Source organism: Syngnathus leptorhynchus, chromosome 3 (assembly GCF_054491065.1).
Source record: "Syngnathus leptorhynchus isolate UIUO chromosome 3, UIUO_Slep, whole genome shotgun sequence".
NCBI lineage: Eukaryota > Metazoa > Chordata > Actinopteri > Syngnathiformes > Syngnathidae > Syngnathus > Syngnathus leptorhynchus.
In genome coordinates, this window is record NC_141197.1 from 20,385,194 (window position 1) to 20,401,927 (window position 16,734).

A 16,734-nucleotide genomic window follows, 5' to 3' on the forward strand; every position below is an offset into this window, starting at 1 on the left:
GAGTTTGGTGCTATATGATACAATGACAAGGTTCCTACGGACAGGGTGTATTATTTTGTGACCTCTAGTGGTGAACTAATAAAATGCAATGGCCTAACGGTGCCAGACATACGTCATCAGCAGAGATGCGAGCAAATATTCAACCCTAATGAGTATCCCCTTAAGTGAAGCGTTTGCATTTGACAAATTTACCCTTTGCTGTTTGTCCCCTTTAGGATTCCGTAGCAGAAAGATGAGACCTATCAGCTTTCTGTACGGTGAGGCCCGACCTATGTAATTATGTAATATTAAAAATGACTAAATCTACAATTATATCAAATGTACATAATAGTCGTCGACACACTGTACCTTTGTTATATATCAAGATGTAATTTGTCACGCAACTTTACACGCATGCGCGACATGGTGACACTCAAGCCATCCTTGCATGCATATTTTTATTTATTCATCATGAAACGTACAATTTGGCACATTGCATAGAATATGAGAATATATATATTCGCGAGCACGAGCCACATATCAACTAACATCACACGTGCAGAAAGATGGAAAAAACACAAAAAACACCAGAGCAAAGAAAAATCAGCAATTGAACAAAACAACAAATGACAAAACAAGGAGATAAACTTGGTGAAATTGCCATATGAAAAATGATCATGAAGGACTACAATGAGCAACCAGTTGATTGTATAGTTATTCACTATGACATGACCACAGTGAAATGTGTTTTTTGAAATGAATGCTTAAATGCCCCTTTCTAGAGTAGCTTTTACCACAAACCGAGCAGGAAAATGGTTTCTCTCCAGTGTGTGATCTTGTGTGTCTGATTAAGCTTTCCTTCAAAGCAAATGTTTTACCACACAGCGAACAAAGAAAAGGTTTTTCTCCAGTGTGTGTTTTTGCGTGAATTTTTAATGATCCCTTTGTAGAAAAAGATTTGCCACAATCAGAGCAGGCGAAAGGTTTTTCCTCACTATGTGTTTTTATATGAATGTTTAAATAGGCTTTTTTCGAGTAACTTTTACCACAATCTGAGCAGGGAAAACGTTTTTCCGCACCCACACTATGTGTTCTTAAATGAATGCTTAAATCCCCTTTTCGAGAGTAACTTTTACCACAAACTGTGCAGGCAAAAGGTTTTTCCCCAGTGTGTGTTCTTGTGTGTCTTATTAAGCTTTCCTTCAAAGGAAATGTTTTACCACACAGCGAACAAAGAAATGGTTTCTCTCCAGTGTGTGCTCTTGTGTGAATTTTTAGTGATCCCTTTGTAGAAAAAGATTTGCCACAATCAGAGCAGGCAAAAGGTTTTTCCCCAGTGTGTGTTTTTGTGTGATATAATAAGTTTTTCTTGTCATAACAGCTTTCACCACAATCTGAGCAGGCAAAAGGTTTTTCCGCACTCGCACTATGTGTTTTTAAATGAATGCTTAAATCCCCCTTTCTAGAGTAACTTTTCGCACAAACTGAGCAGGCAAAAGGTTTTTCCCCAGTGTGTGTTCTTGTGTGTCTTCTTAAGCTTTCTTTCAAAGAAAATGTTTTCTCACACACGGAACAACGAAAAGGCTTTTCTCCAGTGTGTGTTCTCGTGTGAATTTTGAACGCTCCCTTTGTAGAAAAACATTTGCCACAAAAAGGGCAGGCAAAATGTTTTTCCCCAGTGTGTGTTTTTCTGTGATATAATAAGCTTTTCATTTGATCATACCTTTTACCACAATCTGAGCAGGCGAAAGGTTTTCCCTCACTATGTGTTTTTAAATGAATGCTTAAATACACTTTTCTCGAGTACCTATTACCACAAACTGAGCAGGCAAAAGGTTTTTCCCCAGTGTGTGTTCTTGTGTGTCTTCTTAATCTTTCTTTCAAAGCAAATGTTTTGCCACACACCAAACAAAGAAAAGGTTTCTCTCCAGTGTGGGATTTTGTGTGACTTTTTAATGCTGTCTTTGTAGAAAAATCTTTGCCACAATTAGAGCAGGCAAAAAGGTTTTCCTCAGTGTGTGTTTTTGGGTGACGTAATAAGTCTTGCTTTTGAGAATAGCTTCCACCACAATCTGAGCGGGCAATTGTTTTTCCCCCACATTGTGTTTTTAAATGAATGTTTAAATAGGCCTTTTTCGAGTAACTTTTACCACAATCTGAGCAGGGAAAACGTTTTTCCGCGCCCACACTATGTGTTCTTAAATGAATGCTTAAATCCCCCTTTCTAGAGTAACTTTTAGCACAAACTGTGCAGGCAAAAGGTTTTTCCCCAGTGTGTGTTCTTGTGTGTCTTATTAAGCTTTCCTTCAAAGGAAATGTTTTATCACACATGGAACAGGGAAAAGGTTTTTCTCCAGTGTGTGTTCTTGTGTGAATTTTTAATGCTCCCTTTGTGGAAAATTCTTTGCCACAATGGGAGCAGGTAGGTTTTTCCCCAGTGTGTGTTTTTTGGTGACATAAAAGGCTTTGCTTTTGAGAATAGCTTTTACCACAATCTGCGCAGGCAAAAGTTTTTTTTCCACTGGCAGAATGTGTTTTGAAATGATTCCTTAAATGCCCCTTTCTAGAATAACTTTTACCACAAACTGCGCAGGTAAAAGGTTTTTCCCCAGTGTGTGTTCTTGTGTGTCTCATTAAGCTTTCCTCCAAAGAGAATCTTTTCTCACACACGGAACAAGGAAAAGGTTTTTCTCCAGTGTGTGTTCTTGTGTGAAGTTTGAATGCTTCCTTTCTAGAATAACCTTGAGCACAAACCGAGCAGGTAAAAGGTTCCCGGGCGTGTATTTGTTTGTGGCTTTTCAAGGTTGACTTGTAGGTAAAGGTTTTGTCACACCGAGAACATTTCCAGCGTGTGTTGTCAGTGTGACGTGTCCTATCACCTTTGGAGTGTTCATGGACAGTGCAGGCAGAAGAGTGTGAGGTTATTTCATCACTGTCTGATAGCGGAGCAAGGAGGCCGTCTGCGTCACCTTCTACTGTCACGTGCTGACGTGAGACGCTAGCCCGAGGCTCCGCTTGTCTGTTCTCCTCACCATGACCTTTATCTTCATTATCAGCAATAGAAGAGTGTGACGTTTTCTCGTCACTGTCTGACGGTGGAGCTTGGGATCCTTCATCAAAAAGTGGAGGGAAGATGGCGTCTGGTCCTCCATGTTGCTCTCCATTACCTTCTTCACTCTTCACGCTGACACCAGTCAATGGAAACATGGTGATGTATTCCTCGTCTTCTTTAATGTGGGGATGTGGTGACTCCTCATCTTCGGCTTTAATTGGGGCACACACTGGCTCCTCCGCCTCCTCTTTAATTTGGGTGCATTCTGGCTCCTCCAGCTCACCAAGGAGATCACTGGGGACTGCCGGACACAAAACAAAAGTCGAGTTTGATTTTGCTATATCTGAAATGTTTTGGTCATGTGACTTTGAACGTTGTTATATGGAAACGGTTTTAGCAATGTTGAAGATAACAGAAGATGATCTGAAAAAGCCCATTGGGTTGAAAGTGAAATGTCTTCAAAATAGAAGATTCAAACCAAATCTGAATTGATAGCTTTTTCTTCTAATCATTTGGATTTATATTATTGCAACATGTAATATGTTTTTAGGACAGTTTTGTTGCCCCCAACTTTACACTACTCAAGTTGATAAATATAGCTGACAAATAAACACGAATACTTTTGACACTTCTGCATAGAACATTTCTGTATGCACACAAAACAAAAAAACGATAATTATTCTTTATTAAATCAATGAATAAATGAGTGAAAAATAATTAACCAAATAAGTAAACAAACAATAACATAAAGGTATGAATATAATTGATGAGAGCAAGTGAGCCTGAGAACTAACCTGCTCTGATGAACATAATTCAAGGCTCCAATTTGCAAAGCGAGTTTACGAAGTCACGTTGTGGCTTGCTTGTCCTCTTTTGTCCCACAAAGTTCCTCGCTCTGCTCTGCACTGCTCTGCTCTGTCTTTCTTGCACATATTTCCCACGCGTCAGTCTCAACAATTTGCACTCACTTGATCGCTTCTTGAAGGGTGACCAGACGTTGTTGTTTTTAAAAACTTCATCATTCAAAGTCACGGATTTCTTTATGACAAAGTGTCGCCATCACTGCATCAGTAGGTAGCTATGATTTTCAATCAGTTAAGTTATGAAACTAAAAAAAATGTCACTGTACGTATGTTCTTGTTAGTGTAAATATGTCTTCGTTATTGTTCATATGTTGTTTTGCATTATTCGGGCTAAGAAATGGAACCATGTGGCATGCATGGCATATTTGCTAGCCGCGATCAAGCTAAGCTAAGTTCGCCAGAGAAGGTTCAAAGTGCACGCGCACAGGTTTATCCGGACACGAAGATAGAAATTCAGTTTGAGTCATGGGAAATATTAATATATTATATTAATATTAATATTACATGGGAATAATTATTTTGTGAATCACGTACTCAAGGCAAGCCACGACGACTACAGTTGGCCATTTTGTGATAGCAGGCTACGGTGGCCGGGCTGGGCCGGGCCGGGACGGGCTACGGCAACTCATTAAGGCGAAACAAAACTTTGGGTTTGTTTTTATACAGAACAGGTTCATGGAATTTTATTTCACTGGGGAAAGATGATACAGGTGCCTTCGGGTACTAGTGGTGAAAGAAAATTAAAATATATATGTATACCCGATTGAATGATTGAACGTATCTTGTCATCCCAATCAATGCAAGAGAATTCTCTTTCTCCATGAGTGGATCCAAATCGATTTTGCTTTAATGCTAACCTCAGAGTAAGGGGGGGGGGCTTTTAATTTAATTTAATGGCTTTTGGGTATTGATTTCGTCTTAACCAAATGTATTTTTGTGTGATTTGACGAACACCGCATTAGTCATTGAGCTACACAACAATCCTCTGGGTGGCGCTATTACACGTGAAGACTGTTTGCCAACACCCATTCAACTCAAGAAGTAGAAGAAGAAAACAACGAATGGGAACGCAAAGTTGGTGAGGTAGCATACTTATATAAACCGTATCATTTATTTCCTTGCGATTTCGTTCATTATTTTTATTTTTTGCGTCATCGAGCTTTTCGCTTATGGTTTTCTCCGTGATCGCGTGGACTCGCTTTGGTATAATGTCAGACTTCACGAGCTAACTTAGCTTAGCTTGCTTGCTCCTAACAAAGAAAGGCTGACGTTAGCAACACGTCGCCCTCGAAAGCGAGAGAAAGTGTTGCGATTGTCGTTGGAAAATGTGTGCAAAAGGTGTCAAAGAAGAATTCGAGGAAGCGCTTTGGCGAAAAAAAGACAACGGGCAAGAACGTCAACAACAGCGCGCCGTCTTCCAGAAGCCCCAAGACGGATTACTAAGAGAAGGTTTGATTACTTCTTACACCCGAATGTGTTTCATTCAAAGTACAGCGAGACATCACATCATGGATGGAAGGAACGCACTTGACTTGTCCAAATTGTATATTTGTCTTGTTTCCCGCATACGTCAATAAAATAGATCTTCATCCTGAGCAGCATGAGTGCAACTCCCGCGCAGAGCTGCAGGTGCAGCAGCCCCCCCATATTAAAGAGGAGGAGGAGGAAGAGGATATCACCTCTGTGCCATTTATCCGTGTCATTGTAAAGAGTGAAGATGAGGATGAAGAAGGTGATGGAGACCACTGCGCAGGATCCCAGGCAGATAGTGACAACACGACATTTCCTGGCACCGATGATGACGAGCAAACTAAAGGCGATACCACTTGCCGTACTGACAACAAACGCTGGAAATGTTCTCAGTGTGGAAAACGTTTTGGCAACAACTCGGCTTTGAAAATGCACACGAGAACACACACGGCGGAGAAACCCTTTTCATGCACAGTTTGCGGTAAGGAATTCTCTCAAAAAGGAAATTTGATAAGACACACAAGAACACACACACGACCCACCACACTGAAGAAGCAATGCTCGCTTTGTGGGATGAGATTCCGTCAAAATTCACATTTGAAAAAGCACATGAGAACGCACACAGGTGAAAATTCCTTCTCCTGCTCGGTGTGCGGTAAAGAGTTTTCTCGGAAGTCGGTTTTGACAACACACACGCGAACGCACACTGGTGAGAAACCATATTCCTGTTCGGCCTGCGATAAAAGTTTTAGTAGTCGTTCGTCATTTATCCGACACAAAAAAACACACACTGGTGAGAAACCTTTTGTCTGCTCACTTTGCGGTAAACAATTCTCTCAAAAGGGAAATTTGGTGAGACACACCAGAAACCACAGTGAAGAAAGCACTTTAAAGCCACGCTGCTCGCCGTCTGGTGTGATAGCCAGTCAAAACGCGCGTTCGGAAACGCCACCGAGAAAACACAGGGGCAGAAAAACAGTTGCTTGTAAAGCGTGTGGGAAGAAATTCTCTCACAAGTCCATTTTGACCATCCACGCAAGAAGCCACTCGGCACAAAAAACAGTTTCTTGTTCAGTCTGCAACAAAAGTTTCAGCGGCCGCTCGTCGTTTGTTCGACACAAAAGAACACACACCGGTGAGAAACCTTTCCCCTGCTCGGTGTGCGGCAAAAGATTTGGTGAAAAGGCACATTTTGTCGTACACACGAGAATACACACTGGTGAGAAACCCTTTTCTTGCCCAGTCTGTAATAAACGTTTTAGTGCTTTTTCCACATTTTCCCGACACAAGAGAACACACACTGGGGACAAGCCTTTTACCTGCACGCTTTGTGGTAAAAGGTTTGCCTTGAAAACTTATTTTATGGTACACGCAAGAACACACACGGGGGAAAAACCTTTTTTGTGTTCAGTCTGTAACAAACGTTTCAGTGGTCGCTCATCATTTGTACGACACCAAAAAACACACGCTGGAGAGAAACCCTTTACCTGCTCGGTGTGCAGTAAAAGCTTTGCTGGAAAGAAATATTTTATGATCCACACTCGAGCACATGCTGGTGAGAAACCTTTCACCTGTTCGGTGTGCCACAAAAGTTTTAGTGTACAGTCGTCGTTCGTTCGCCACCAAAGAACACACACGGATGACAGGCCGTATTCGTGCTTACTGTGCGGTATGAGATTAACTTGTCGCTCACATTTAGACAGACATATGACGACACACACCGGGGAGAAAATCTTCTGTTGCGGCCTGTGTGACAGAAAATTCTCTCGCAAGGACAATCTGAAAACGCACAAGTGCGCTGGCAAGATGTAAAGCTGCAAGATTGGAATTCTTCTGTGAGACAACACGAGCTCATTTGTAGAGTTGATCCGACAGCAGAGATGAATAAATCGTGCTGACGTTTCTGTCGGAATCTTGACCATTGTTTCTGGCAGCGCTTGATGTGCATTGAAAACTGCGCTATTCAAACTGTTGTTGTGAAATGTCTGCATTGTTCAAATAAAAACATCATTGAATCTTTAGTTTCTATTTCAACAGCAAAGCGAATTACAATTCGAACAATACTCGTAATAGTGTACGTGTAATGCAGGTGCCCAGAGCGCCCTCCTGTGGTGCCACTTACTACATACATTTCCAGCTGTTTGGAGCGTTTGAAAGGACGATCGCCGAGTACGAAGAGGAATTAATCAGATGAATTATTAATATTCAATTTAAGACAAATTTGTTGAAACTCCGACCAGACACATCTGGTGGAGGCAGTCAGGCAATAGAACATTTCTGTCTGGTCTTTATAAAGGGGAGGCGATCTAAAACTCGATTGAAACACACCGCTGTTCTTTTAATAGTTATTTTTCGGATGTTTTTGCTGGTCATCCTCAAAATAGCTTGGAAAAAATACATCAAAGATTATGTCGACACATTTGATCTGACTGAAGATGAAAGGGATGGTCTGCGTCATCACCGACGTCATCGTCGTCACGACGACAACACAAGTCTCGTCCAACGTTTTCCGAATAAACTTCTTGGATTGTTTGAAGCACATAAAAGTTTCGACACGGGGCTTCCGGACCTCCTGACAGAAAAGGCGACTACCGCAGTTAGGTTGACATTTCTTGCACTCTCGGTGGACTTCTGCAGGCAGTTAGCTTCTCTTAGCCTAGCTGAGCGCAGCTTGCTAGCTGCGAACAAAGAGAAGCGGAAGTGAGCGAAAAGTGTGTGAAAATGTGCAAAGTAGAAATGCTGAAGGCGTTGCTAAATCAACGACTCAGTGCGGCCGTCGACGAAATATTTGGACTTTTTGCAAGAACGATAGCAGAGTACGAGGAGGAACTTTGTCGGAGTAAAGAGGAGAACGAGAGACAACGTCAACTGCTGAACGCCGTTTTCAGGCCTCAAGCTGAGTCACATGGAGCAGGTTGGTTGACTTTTCCTCTCGTTTGGGAAACAAATGATGTTCGCGATCATGAAATCCACGTGAAGGCGAAGAGCCCCGGGAGGTCAGCGGCGTCTTCGTTGGTTTGGATCATGAACGGAACGTTCAGGCGATCTTAAGAATCGCTAACAGGTGGTGAACGTCCAAGAGCAAACCAAATCTGAAAGCTTCACAACTAACATTGAGCTACATTTACGACTATGTGTTGCTATGTCAGTCTAATCTGCCCCGCCACCGATCATCAATCATGTCATCTAAAATAGACTCTGACGGAACTGTTTTACAAGTTTGATTTCAAATTTATTTTCAGTCCTCCGATTCGTTGGTAAATGCAAATCTCTTCAATCCAACGTTGACTAAAATATGGAGTGGCATTACAAAGACTTCAAATGTCTTGATTTAATAATGCTATGAAACATGTTGTTCTAATTAAGATGAACACAATGGAAACAGGAATGCAGTCATTGAAATGACAAACAGTAAATACAACTGAATTTAATCAGCGTGAACACAAACCACATCTGCCATAGCTTACCTGGAGTGAGCAAAGCCTGACTTGACCGAACCGTGTGCTTGTTTTCTTGTTTCCCGCAGATGTCAGCGAGGAAGAGCTTCCCTCCGAGCGGCAGAAGCCGAGCTTCAGGGTGGACCGGCAAGATCCGGAGGTCGTGCAAATTAAAGAGGAAGAGGAGGAGGCCGACATTAGCGAGTCGTCCTTGACCGCTGTCCCTTTCAAGAGCGAGGACGACGGGCAGCTTCTTCACCATCAAAGTGAGAAGAACAGATGGCCGCAGGCTTCGAGCGGTTGCTCCACGGCAAATGACGGAGGAGAATGGCAGACAGCAGACAGCCTCCTATCGCCACTATCAGATCATGACAGTAACACATCACACTCTGAAGGCAATACGGCACGGCACGCTAACAACACGCCCTTCAAGTGTTCTCACTGCGACAAAACATTTGGGACCAAGTATACTTTGACAAGACACATCAAAAGTCACACTGCTGGCAAAGAACACTGGAAATGCTCTCAATGTGGCAGAACTCTTGGCGACAGGAGGAATCTGAGAAGACACATGATGGTTCACACGGGAGAAAAGCCATTCATGTGCTCAATTTGCGGTAAAAGATTCTCTCAGAAGGCCAATTTGATAACGCACACAAGAACGCACACTGGTGAGAAACCGTTTTCCTGCTCACTGTGCGGCAAACGATTTGGCGATCGTTCTGCGTTGATTCAGCACAAGAAAACGCACGCCGGGGGGGGCAAACATTTTGCCTGTTCGGTGTACAACCCAACTTTCAATGTTCATTCAAATTTGGGACAACACGTGAGAACGCCCGCCGGGCAGAAACCACCGGCTTAGTTTGCTCTCCAAGCTGCACTGAGAAAGATATATGACACATATCAGGTCAACCAAATAAACAGGGTACTTTTTATTCGTTTACCAAACCTATGATAAAAACTCAACCAGTAGATGCTGTTTGCGTATAAATATGCTGTCAAATGCTCATCATTATCCTACGTGTGCTGTTGTCAGATGACTTGAATCCACAGTGAAGTTTGTGTCCATAATGTTTTGAAAATGATGCTGCTGTCTCAGTATCAGCTTATAGTATGCTTTATACAGCACACTGGTGTTTTTGCTTATTAAAACACACAATAAAAAGGGTGAAGCAAATGAATGGCAGTTTCATTCATTTCGATTGGGATAAGGGCCTTTTTTAATTGTGTGTATATGTTGCTATAGCATTTGTGGTACGAGACACATTGCTGTAAAGGCTATAACATGCTCTAAAACATCGAGGCTCAAATTGTTTGTTTGTAATATTGCGGTAACGTGTTCTATTGATTAGCGCGTTCGTAACCGTGGCACGTAATTTTGTCCGAGTGGAGATGCCGTAGAAATAGTTTTGCCGAGGCACTTCCGGGAACAGCTCGCGTTACCAAACGCGTTTCACAAATCTATGTTTAATTAGGACTGAATGCACTAATGCATCGACACAGAACGTTGCTTTAGTAGAGTAAAACGTCCTCAATTAGCTCCGCGTATCTGATTCATTTCTTCTGGTTGTATTTTTAGGCTGCAAATCGCGTAGGTTAATTTAGCTCGCTAGCTGCAATCAACGCAACACATCGCTCCTGAATCGGATGACTCGAAAGGTAATATGACATGTCACACTGGCAATGTTCTCAATGTGACAAAACTTTTGGTAGCAAGTATACTTTGAGATTGCACGTGATGGATGATTCACTCTGGAGACAAACGATTCGCTCAGAAGGCACACGGGAGACAAGCCTTATTCTTGCTCCGCCTGCAACAAAAGTTTCATCGATTATTCAGCAATGGTTAAACACACAAGGAGAAACCTTTTGCATGTTCAGTCTGCAACTTACGTTTCAGTGATCGCTCCAATTTGAGTAAACACAGGAGAAGACACACGGGAGAGAAACCTTTCGCCTGCTCACTATTTGGTAAAAGATTCTCTATTAGGGGGCATTTAACAACAAACACACCAGAACACACACTGGAGAGAAACCCTTCACATGTGCCATCTGTAATTTAAATTTTAGCGATCGATGGGGACTGGTTCAACACATGAGAATAACGTACCAGGGAGAAAGGCTTCTCCTGCTCAATCTGTGGTCAACAATTTTCTCAAAGGCAAACACATCCAAATACACTCTGATGAGAAACCATTCAGTTGCAATGTGCGACCAAAGATTCTGCCATCTTAACAAATACAAGTCTCCTGCTGAGAAGAATGCTGATGCTTTGAAAACATTGTGAAGAACCTTCAACCTTTGTCTTGTAAGCTTGAATTAAATATGTATGCAATCCAAACTAAAAATCAAGTCTTCAACTGTTTTTTTTTTGCGGGCTCTTGTTGTGTTTAGCCAGAGTTCAACTGGGCTCAGCCAAGATGTAGTGTCAAAGCCTACACTTAAAAGTGAAGGAAATTGGAACACATCAGGGCTGAAGAAACATTTGCGGTGTTTGAAAGAAGGATAGCAGAATACTTAAGAGGAGAACGAGCGACAACGTCAACTACCAGATTTGCCTCATCTCTTTACCTTGCCCCCCCCCCTCCGCTCCATTCATCCTTGAAGATGTACATGCATCTCTTTGGAGCAGAAAACCTATTGAAATGTTTTGGAAGCTCTAGGAAGTGTTTAGAGGCTGTTATTTCTGCAAAAGGAGGATTTACTAAATATTGATGTCATTTTTCTGGTGGGCTGCCCAAATGTATACACCTGCCTACTTTTGTTTAGGTAATGATTGCAGACTTTCTGTAATATCTTCTCAAATTTCACTGTTTGTCTGCTATATGACATACATTTAACTGAAATTGATGATCCGAACAACCAATGATTTAGAAAGGAACATCTTGTAAATGATCAGGGGTGCCCAAACTGTATGTATAGGTATATATGGAAGGGTTTATTTCTATCAATATATATACACTGGGAATGAGGTGCTTAAATGAACACACAACTGTAATGAAACATTGTAAAAGCTTTTCTTTACAATCTCTTTTATGATGTGTAACAGAGCATGGCAGGAAAACAAATGAGTCATTCAAGCAAAAGTAGTCACTGGAAATATGTCAAAATAAGGTCTATAAGATTCTGCTAATGCTAACAATTCTTCACTGTTGAACGATATTGAGTGCTATTAGCGGTTGACCAAAACAGCCGTGTTTGTCAAGCTGATACTTGTGTGAGAATTTATTACCACACGCACTGCAACGATACACTTTCTCCCCAGTGTGTGTTCTCATGTGTCGAACCAGTTTTGAACGTTCACTGAAAGTGTAGGCGCAAACAGAGCAGGCAAAGGGTTTCTCCCCGGTGTGTGTCCTTGTATGTGTGTTCAGTTGTGCCTTCTGAACAAAGGTTTTACCACACACTGAGCAAGGAAAAGGTTTCTCCCCAGTGTGGGTCCTCATGTGTTTGATTAAATTATTCTTTTGTGTTACTTTAAGACCACACACTAAGCAGGAAAAAGGTTTCTCGCCAGTGTGTGTTCTCGTGTGTCTTCTTAAATGCCCCTTTGTAGAGAATTGATTCCCACAAACTGAGCAGGCAAAAGGCTTATCCCCTGTGTGTGTTCGTGTGTGACTTATCAAACTTTTCTTGATTGAGAAGCTTTTACCACAAAGTGAACATGCAAAAGGTCTCTCCCCTGTGTGTGTTCTCATGTGAATGATTAAATTCGACTTTTGAGTTAGCGTAAGACCGCAAACTGAACAGGCAAAAGGTTTCTCTCCGGTGTGTGTTTTTGTGTGTGTTTGCAAGTATCCTTTCTGACAAAATCTTTTACCACAAACTGAGCAGGCAAATGGCTTCTCCCCAGTGTGCGTTTTGGTGTGTGTTGATAGCTTTGCTTTACAAGAGAAAGTTTGACCACAAAATGAGCAAGAAAAGGGTTTCTCTCCAGTGTGTGTTCTCACGTGCACTTTCAAAGCATACTTGGTACCAAAGGGTTTGTCACATTGAGGGCACCTCAAGCGTTTGTTGTCAGTGGAGCACGTCACATCACTTTTGGAGTCAATATCATCATCACGATCATCATAAGTGTTGGAAGTTGTGTCACTGCTGCCTGATAGTGGAGCTAAGTGGCTGTGTGCCTGTAATCCTCCACCACGGTCTCCATCATTGTCTTCTTCATCGCCTTCGATCTTCACAATGACACAAGAGAAAGGCAACCTATCTTCAGCCCCTTCCTCCTCTTTAACGCACAGATTCTCGGGCTCCTCTTCCTCTTTGACGTGGTGGCTCTTCACCTCAGGATGAAGACTTTCATCTGCCAGACCAGAAAACAAACACAAATAGCACGGAAGAGCAAACTTGGTCGTCTTGAGTGTAAATACAGTTATTCGTGCAAATAAAGGAATATCAGAAAGATTCAAAACAAGATGCTATAATTTGAAGAGTAAGAAGGCAAAAACAAACCTGCTCTATGTAATACAAGTTGAGGCTTTTTGAAAAGGGCGTCCAGTCGTTGACGTCTCTCGTTCGTGACTTCCTCTTCGTACTCTTCTTTTACGGTTTTTGTACACATTTTCACACTAGAATCACAACCCGTTTCACTTGAACGTCATCTCAGCTTTTGCCGTCGTGTTGCTAACAACGCGTCGCTTTGTTCACAGCTAGGAAGCTAGGCTAAGCTAAGCTAGGTGCGGAAGTCTCAAAGTGTGACCAAGACGAGTTTATCCGCAAACGAGGTCTTGAGACGTGACGGTGAAGCCCCACAAAATGATGATGATGGCTTGAGTATGTTCATGATTAATTCGGGAAGCATTCATCCGTGCAGTCATCCTGGCTAGCGGCTGCAGAGCGCATTTCGAGACGTGCGTGGCTCGACGTGGACCCGAAATGTTTGGATCAGCCCACAGTAGATCAAATCAAATAAAAACTCTTTTTCGGCATTAAAATAAGCCATTAGGGTTGTTTAAAAAGCAGTTCCGTGAGAGAGACCATGTTGCCTCGCGGACTCTTAAAAAAAGTCTACAGTTATGACACGTCGTTTGTCCAAGCGACTTGCCGTACATTTCGCGCCGCGTCGTTTTGTTTTGTTTTTACAAAATGATTCTTCTCACTCAGAACGGATCGCATTGAAACCACGACACGGGCTTGATTGATACCACTTTCCGGACTAAGACGTCATTCAAAAAAATCTTGGTGTCAGGACAAACGTGTTCATGCTAATTTAGCGTAGTTTTGTCGAGCTGGATGGCTGCGAACTTCGAACAAAGAGCTTTTTTTCCTCTCTCTCTCTCACCCTCGACACATGACTGCACCCCAGAGAGTTTTAGTCAAATATATTGACCATTGCGATGAACTAAAACCTTCCGGATAGATCCGTCTGCTGCGCGTTGAAACCTTTCAAGTGATTTTAGCTTAGCTTAGCTTAATTTGACTCGCTAGCCGCTACCCAAAAGACGACCAATTGATCAAGTGTGTCTTGTGTTGCGGTATTCGTTGGGAAATGTGTGCGAGTCATTCGTCAGAATACGTGAAAAAACTTTCTGGAACAAAAGAGGAGGACGAGCGACAACGCCAGCAACTCCTGGGCGTTGTGTACAAGCAGCTTCGAGTTGTGTTACACAGAGCAGGTTCGTTCACTTTTTTACTCTTGTCCTTAAATAATTCAATCTTTTGAATGTGCACAACACTTTCTGAACAATCCAATACGTCTGATCAAAATAATCGTCACTTTTTTTTTTTTCCGCTTATCTGATTTGCCCAATAACCTTAAATCTATACTTATCCAAAATGATATCATGCAACATCAAAGTCACAACATCATATTTCAATTGATCAAACCATGTGTGTTTGTCTGTTTGTGCCCTGCAGACATCAGTAAAAAATGTCTTCATTCTAAGCAACAGGATCCCGATTCCCCTCACGCTAAGGAGAAAGAAGGACCAGAACCTGCTTACTCTGAAGAGGAAGACGAGGAGGTCCGTAGCACCAAGTTGCCATTCCCTTATGTCGTTGTGAAGATTGAAGGTGATGAGGAAAAGGGTGAAGGAGACAACCAAGCTGCTCCACAATCGGTTTGTGATGACATAACATCACACCCCGCTGCCTCCAACAATCAACACTCCAAACGTGTTAGGACATCCCACAAACAAGGCAGCAAAAAACCCAACAAGAAACGCTGGAAATGTTCTCAATGTGGGAATATATTTGGTTCAAAGTGGGGTCTGAAAGTACATTTCAGAATGCACACTGGGGAAAAAACATTTGATTGCTCACATTGTGGTAAAAGATTCCCTGCACAGGCACATTTGGAAGCACACACAAGAACACACACTGGGGAGAAACCTTTTGCCTGCTTAGTGTGTGGTCAAAGATTCTCAAAAAAAGGCAACCTACAACGGCACACAAGAATACACACAGGTGAAAAACCTTTTGCCTGCTCTGTTTGTGGTAAGAAATTTGCTGCCCGAGAAACTTTGGGAAAACACCAAAAAATACACACTGGGGAGAAAGCATTTGAATGCACGGTGTGTGCTAAAAAATTCCCAGCCCAGTCACATTTGGAAGCACATGCAAGGATACATACTGGGGAAAAAGCTTTTATCTGCTCAGTTTGTGGTAAAACATTCTCACAGAAGGGAAACTTAAAAAGCCACACAAGAATACACACTGGGGAGAAACCTTTTGTTTGCTCAATTTGCGATAAAAGATTTATTAATAAGGAACAATTGAGAAGACACACAAGAACACATAGTGGTGATAAGCCTTTTCCTTGCTCAATTTGTGGGAAAGGATTTTCTACACGGGGATACTTAAAAGCACACACAAGAACACACACCGGGGAGAAACCTTTTGTTTGCTTAGTTTGTGGTAAAAAATTCACTTTTAGGTTATCTTTGATAGCACACACAAGGACACACACAGGTGAGAAACCCTTTGCCTGCTTAGTGTGTGGTAAAACATTCACTTTTAAGATAGCATTGTTAACACACACAAGAAAACATACGAGGGAGAAACCTTGTGCATGTTCGATTTGTGGTAAAAGATTTTTTGCAAAGAGAAATTTAACAACACACATGAGAACACACTCTAGAGAGAAACCTTTTCTTTGCACGGTTTGTGGTAAAGGATTCTCTACGCAGGGAAATCTAAAAGCACACACAAGAACACACACTGGGGAGAAACCTTTTGCCTGTTCAGTTTGTGGTCAAAGATTCATTCAGAAGGGAAACTTGAAAGTACATGCAAGAACACACACTGGAGAAAAACCCTTTGCTTGCCCAGGCTGTGATCAAACATTTTCTCAGAAAGGATACCTAAGCAAACACATGAGAATACACACAGGAGAGAAACCATTTGCCTGTTTAGTTTGTAGTAAAAGATTTTCTTGGAAGAATCAGGTTAAGAAACACCGGTGTGGTGGTATGAAGAGCAGCCGATGATCATGGAAGATTGAAATGGAAAGGTGTTAACAGTGATTTTGTTCTGATGTGATCCTGACGCAAAATAAAAGCCTACAACAGTAACTGACAATGACAACCTCTCCCTGTTGGATAATGTACTTTTATTAACTTCACTTGATACGCACAGCGGGTTTTATTTCTTGGCCTGAATGCGATTGAAAACGTAGAATTTCACACTTTAACAGCTGCCGTTTTTGAGAACTTCTGCTTCAGCCCTCAAACACTATTCACAGTCATAATCAAGTGGCCTGTTATTAGGTACACCTGAAAATGGCGGTGTACCTAATGAAGTGTCCGTGTGACGTCACTGATCACACAGCCAATCAGAAAGTGGGGGTGAGGGCGGGTGTGGCACTTTTCACTTTCCGTTCAACTTTAACCGTGATTTTTCCCTAATGAAGTGACCTGTGATTAGGTACACCTGAAAATGGCGGTGTACCTAATGAAGTGTCCGAGTGACGTCACAGATCAACCAGCCAATCAGA

At 42.1% G+C, this 16,734-nt stretch overlaps 5 protein-coding genes across 5 annotated transcripts; 3 read left to right on the top strand and 2 right to left on the bottom strand.

The window, feature by feature from the left end:
- Positions 1-472: 472 nt before the first annotated feature.
- Positions 473-4,523, bottom strand: LOC147059717 (uncharacterized). Its single transcript, XM_085907205.1, has 3 exons — positions 4,514-4,523; positions 4,000-4,044; positions 473-3,332 (listed from the first exon to the last, which is right to left on the bottom strand). The coding sequence occupies exons 1-3, from the start codon at positions 4,521-4,523 to the stop codon at positions 694-696; spliced, it is 2,694 nt and encodes an 897-aa protein (XP_085763331.1). The 3' UTR covers positions 473-693.
- Positions 4,524-4,787: 264 nt separating this feature from the next.
- On the top strand, positions 4,788-7,224 carry LOC147059718 (uncharacterized). Its single transcript, XM_085907206.1, has 4 exons — positions 4,788-4,798; positions 4,905-4,972; positions 5,233-5,343; positions 5,477-7,224. Exons 1-4 carry the CDS (start codon positions 4,788-4,790, stop codon positions 7,174-7,176), a joined length of 1,890 nt encoding a protein of 629 aa, XP_085763332.1. The 3' UTR covers positions 7,177-7,224.
- A 587-nt stretch (positions 7,225-7,811) lies between these two features.
- Positions 7,812-10,949, top strand: LOC147059719 (uncharacterized). The gene is made up of 2 exons (XM_085907867.1): positions 7,812-8,278; positions 8,891-10,949. Exons 1-2 carry the CDS (start codon positions 8,086-8,088, stop codon positions 9,661-9,663), a joined length of 966 nt encoding a protein of 321 aa, XP_085763993.1. The 5' UTR covers positions 7,812-8,085; the 3' UTR covers positions 9,664-10,949.
- A 733-nt stretch (positions 10,950-11,682) lies between these two features.
- LOC147059720 (uncharacterized) lies at positions 11,683-14,027 on the bottom strand. Its single transcript, XM_085907861.1, has 2 exons — positions 13,254-14,027; positions 11,683-13,104 (listed from the first exon to the last, which is right to left on the bottom strand). Exons 1-2 carry the CDS (start codon positions 13,360-13,362, stop codon positions 11,948-11,950), a joined length of 1,266 nt encoding a protein of 421 aa, XP_085763987.1. The 5' UTR covers positions 13,363-14,027; the 3' UTR covers positions 11,683-11,947.
- Positions 13,842-16,299, top strand: LOC147059721 (uncharacterized). Its single transcript, XM_085907853.1, has 2 exons — positions 13,842-14,416; positions 14,658-16,299. Exons 1-2 carry the CDS (start codon positions 14,290-14,292, stop codon positions 16,226-16,228), a joined length of 1,698 nt encoding a protein of 565 aa, XP_085763979.1. The 5' UTR covers positions 13,842-14,289; the 3' UTR covers positions 16,229-16,299.
- Positions 16,300-16,734: the final 435 nt, after the last annotated feature.

Coding starts and splice junctions, on each gene's coding strand:
- LOC147059717 (XM_085907205.1), bottom strand. Junction 3,333..3,999: donor ACCCTTCAAGAAGCGATCAA/GTGAGTGCAAAT, acceptor TGTGTCCGGCAG/TCCCCAGTGATCTCCTTGGT.
- LOC147059718 (XM_085907206.1), top strand. Junction 4,973..5,232: donor CGAATGGGAACGCAAAGTTG/GTGAGGTAGCAT, acceptor TGTGTGCAAAAG/GTGTCAAAGAAGAATTCGAG. Junction 5,344..5,476: donor AGACGGATTACTAAGAGAAG/GTTTGATTACTT, acceptor TCAATAAAATAG/ATCTTCATCCTGAGCAGCAT.
- LOC147059719 (XM_085907867.1), top strand. CDS start 8,086: ATGTGCAAAGTAGAAATGCTGAAGGCGTTGCTAAATCAACGACTCAGT. Junction 8,279..8,890: donor AGCTGAGTCACATGGAGCAG/GTTGGTTGACTT, acceptor TGTTTCCCGCAG/ATGTCAGCGAGGAAGAGCTT.
- LOC147059720 (XM_085907861.1), bottom strand. CDS start 13,362: ATGTGTACAAAAACCGTAAAAGAAGAGTACGAAGAGGAAGTCACGAAC. Junction 13,105..13,253: donor ACTTGTATTACATAGAGCAG/GTTTGTTTTTGC, acceptor CTGGTCTGGCAG/ATGAAAGTCTTCATCCTGAG.
- LOC147059721 (XM_085907853.1), top strand. CDS start 14,290: ATGTGTGCGAGTCATTCGTCAGAATACGTGAAAAAACTTTCTGGAACA. Junction 14,417..14,657: donor AGTTGTGTTACACAGAGCAG/GTTCGTTCACTT, acceptor TGTGCCCTGCAG/ACATCAGTAAAAAATGTCTT.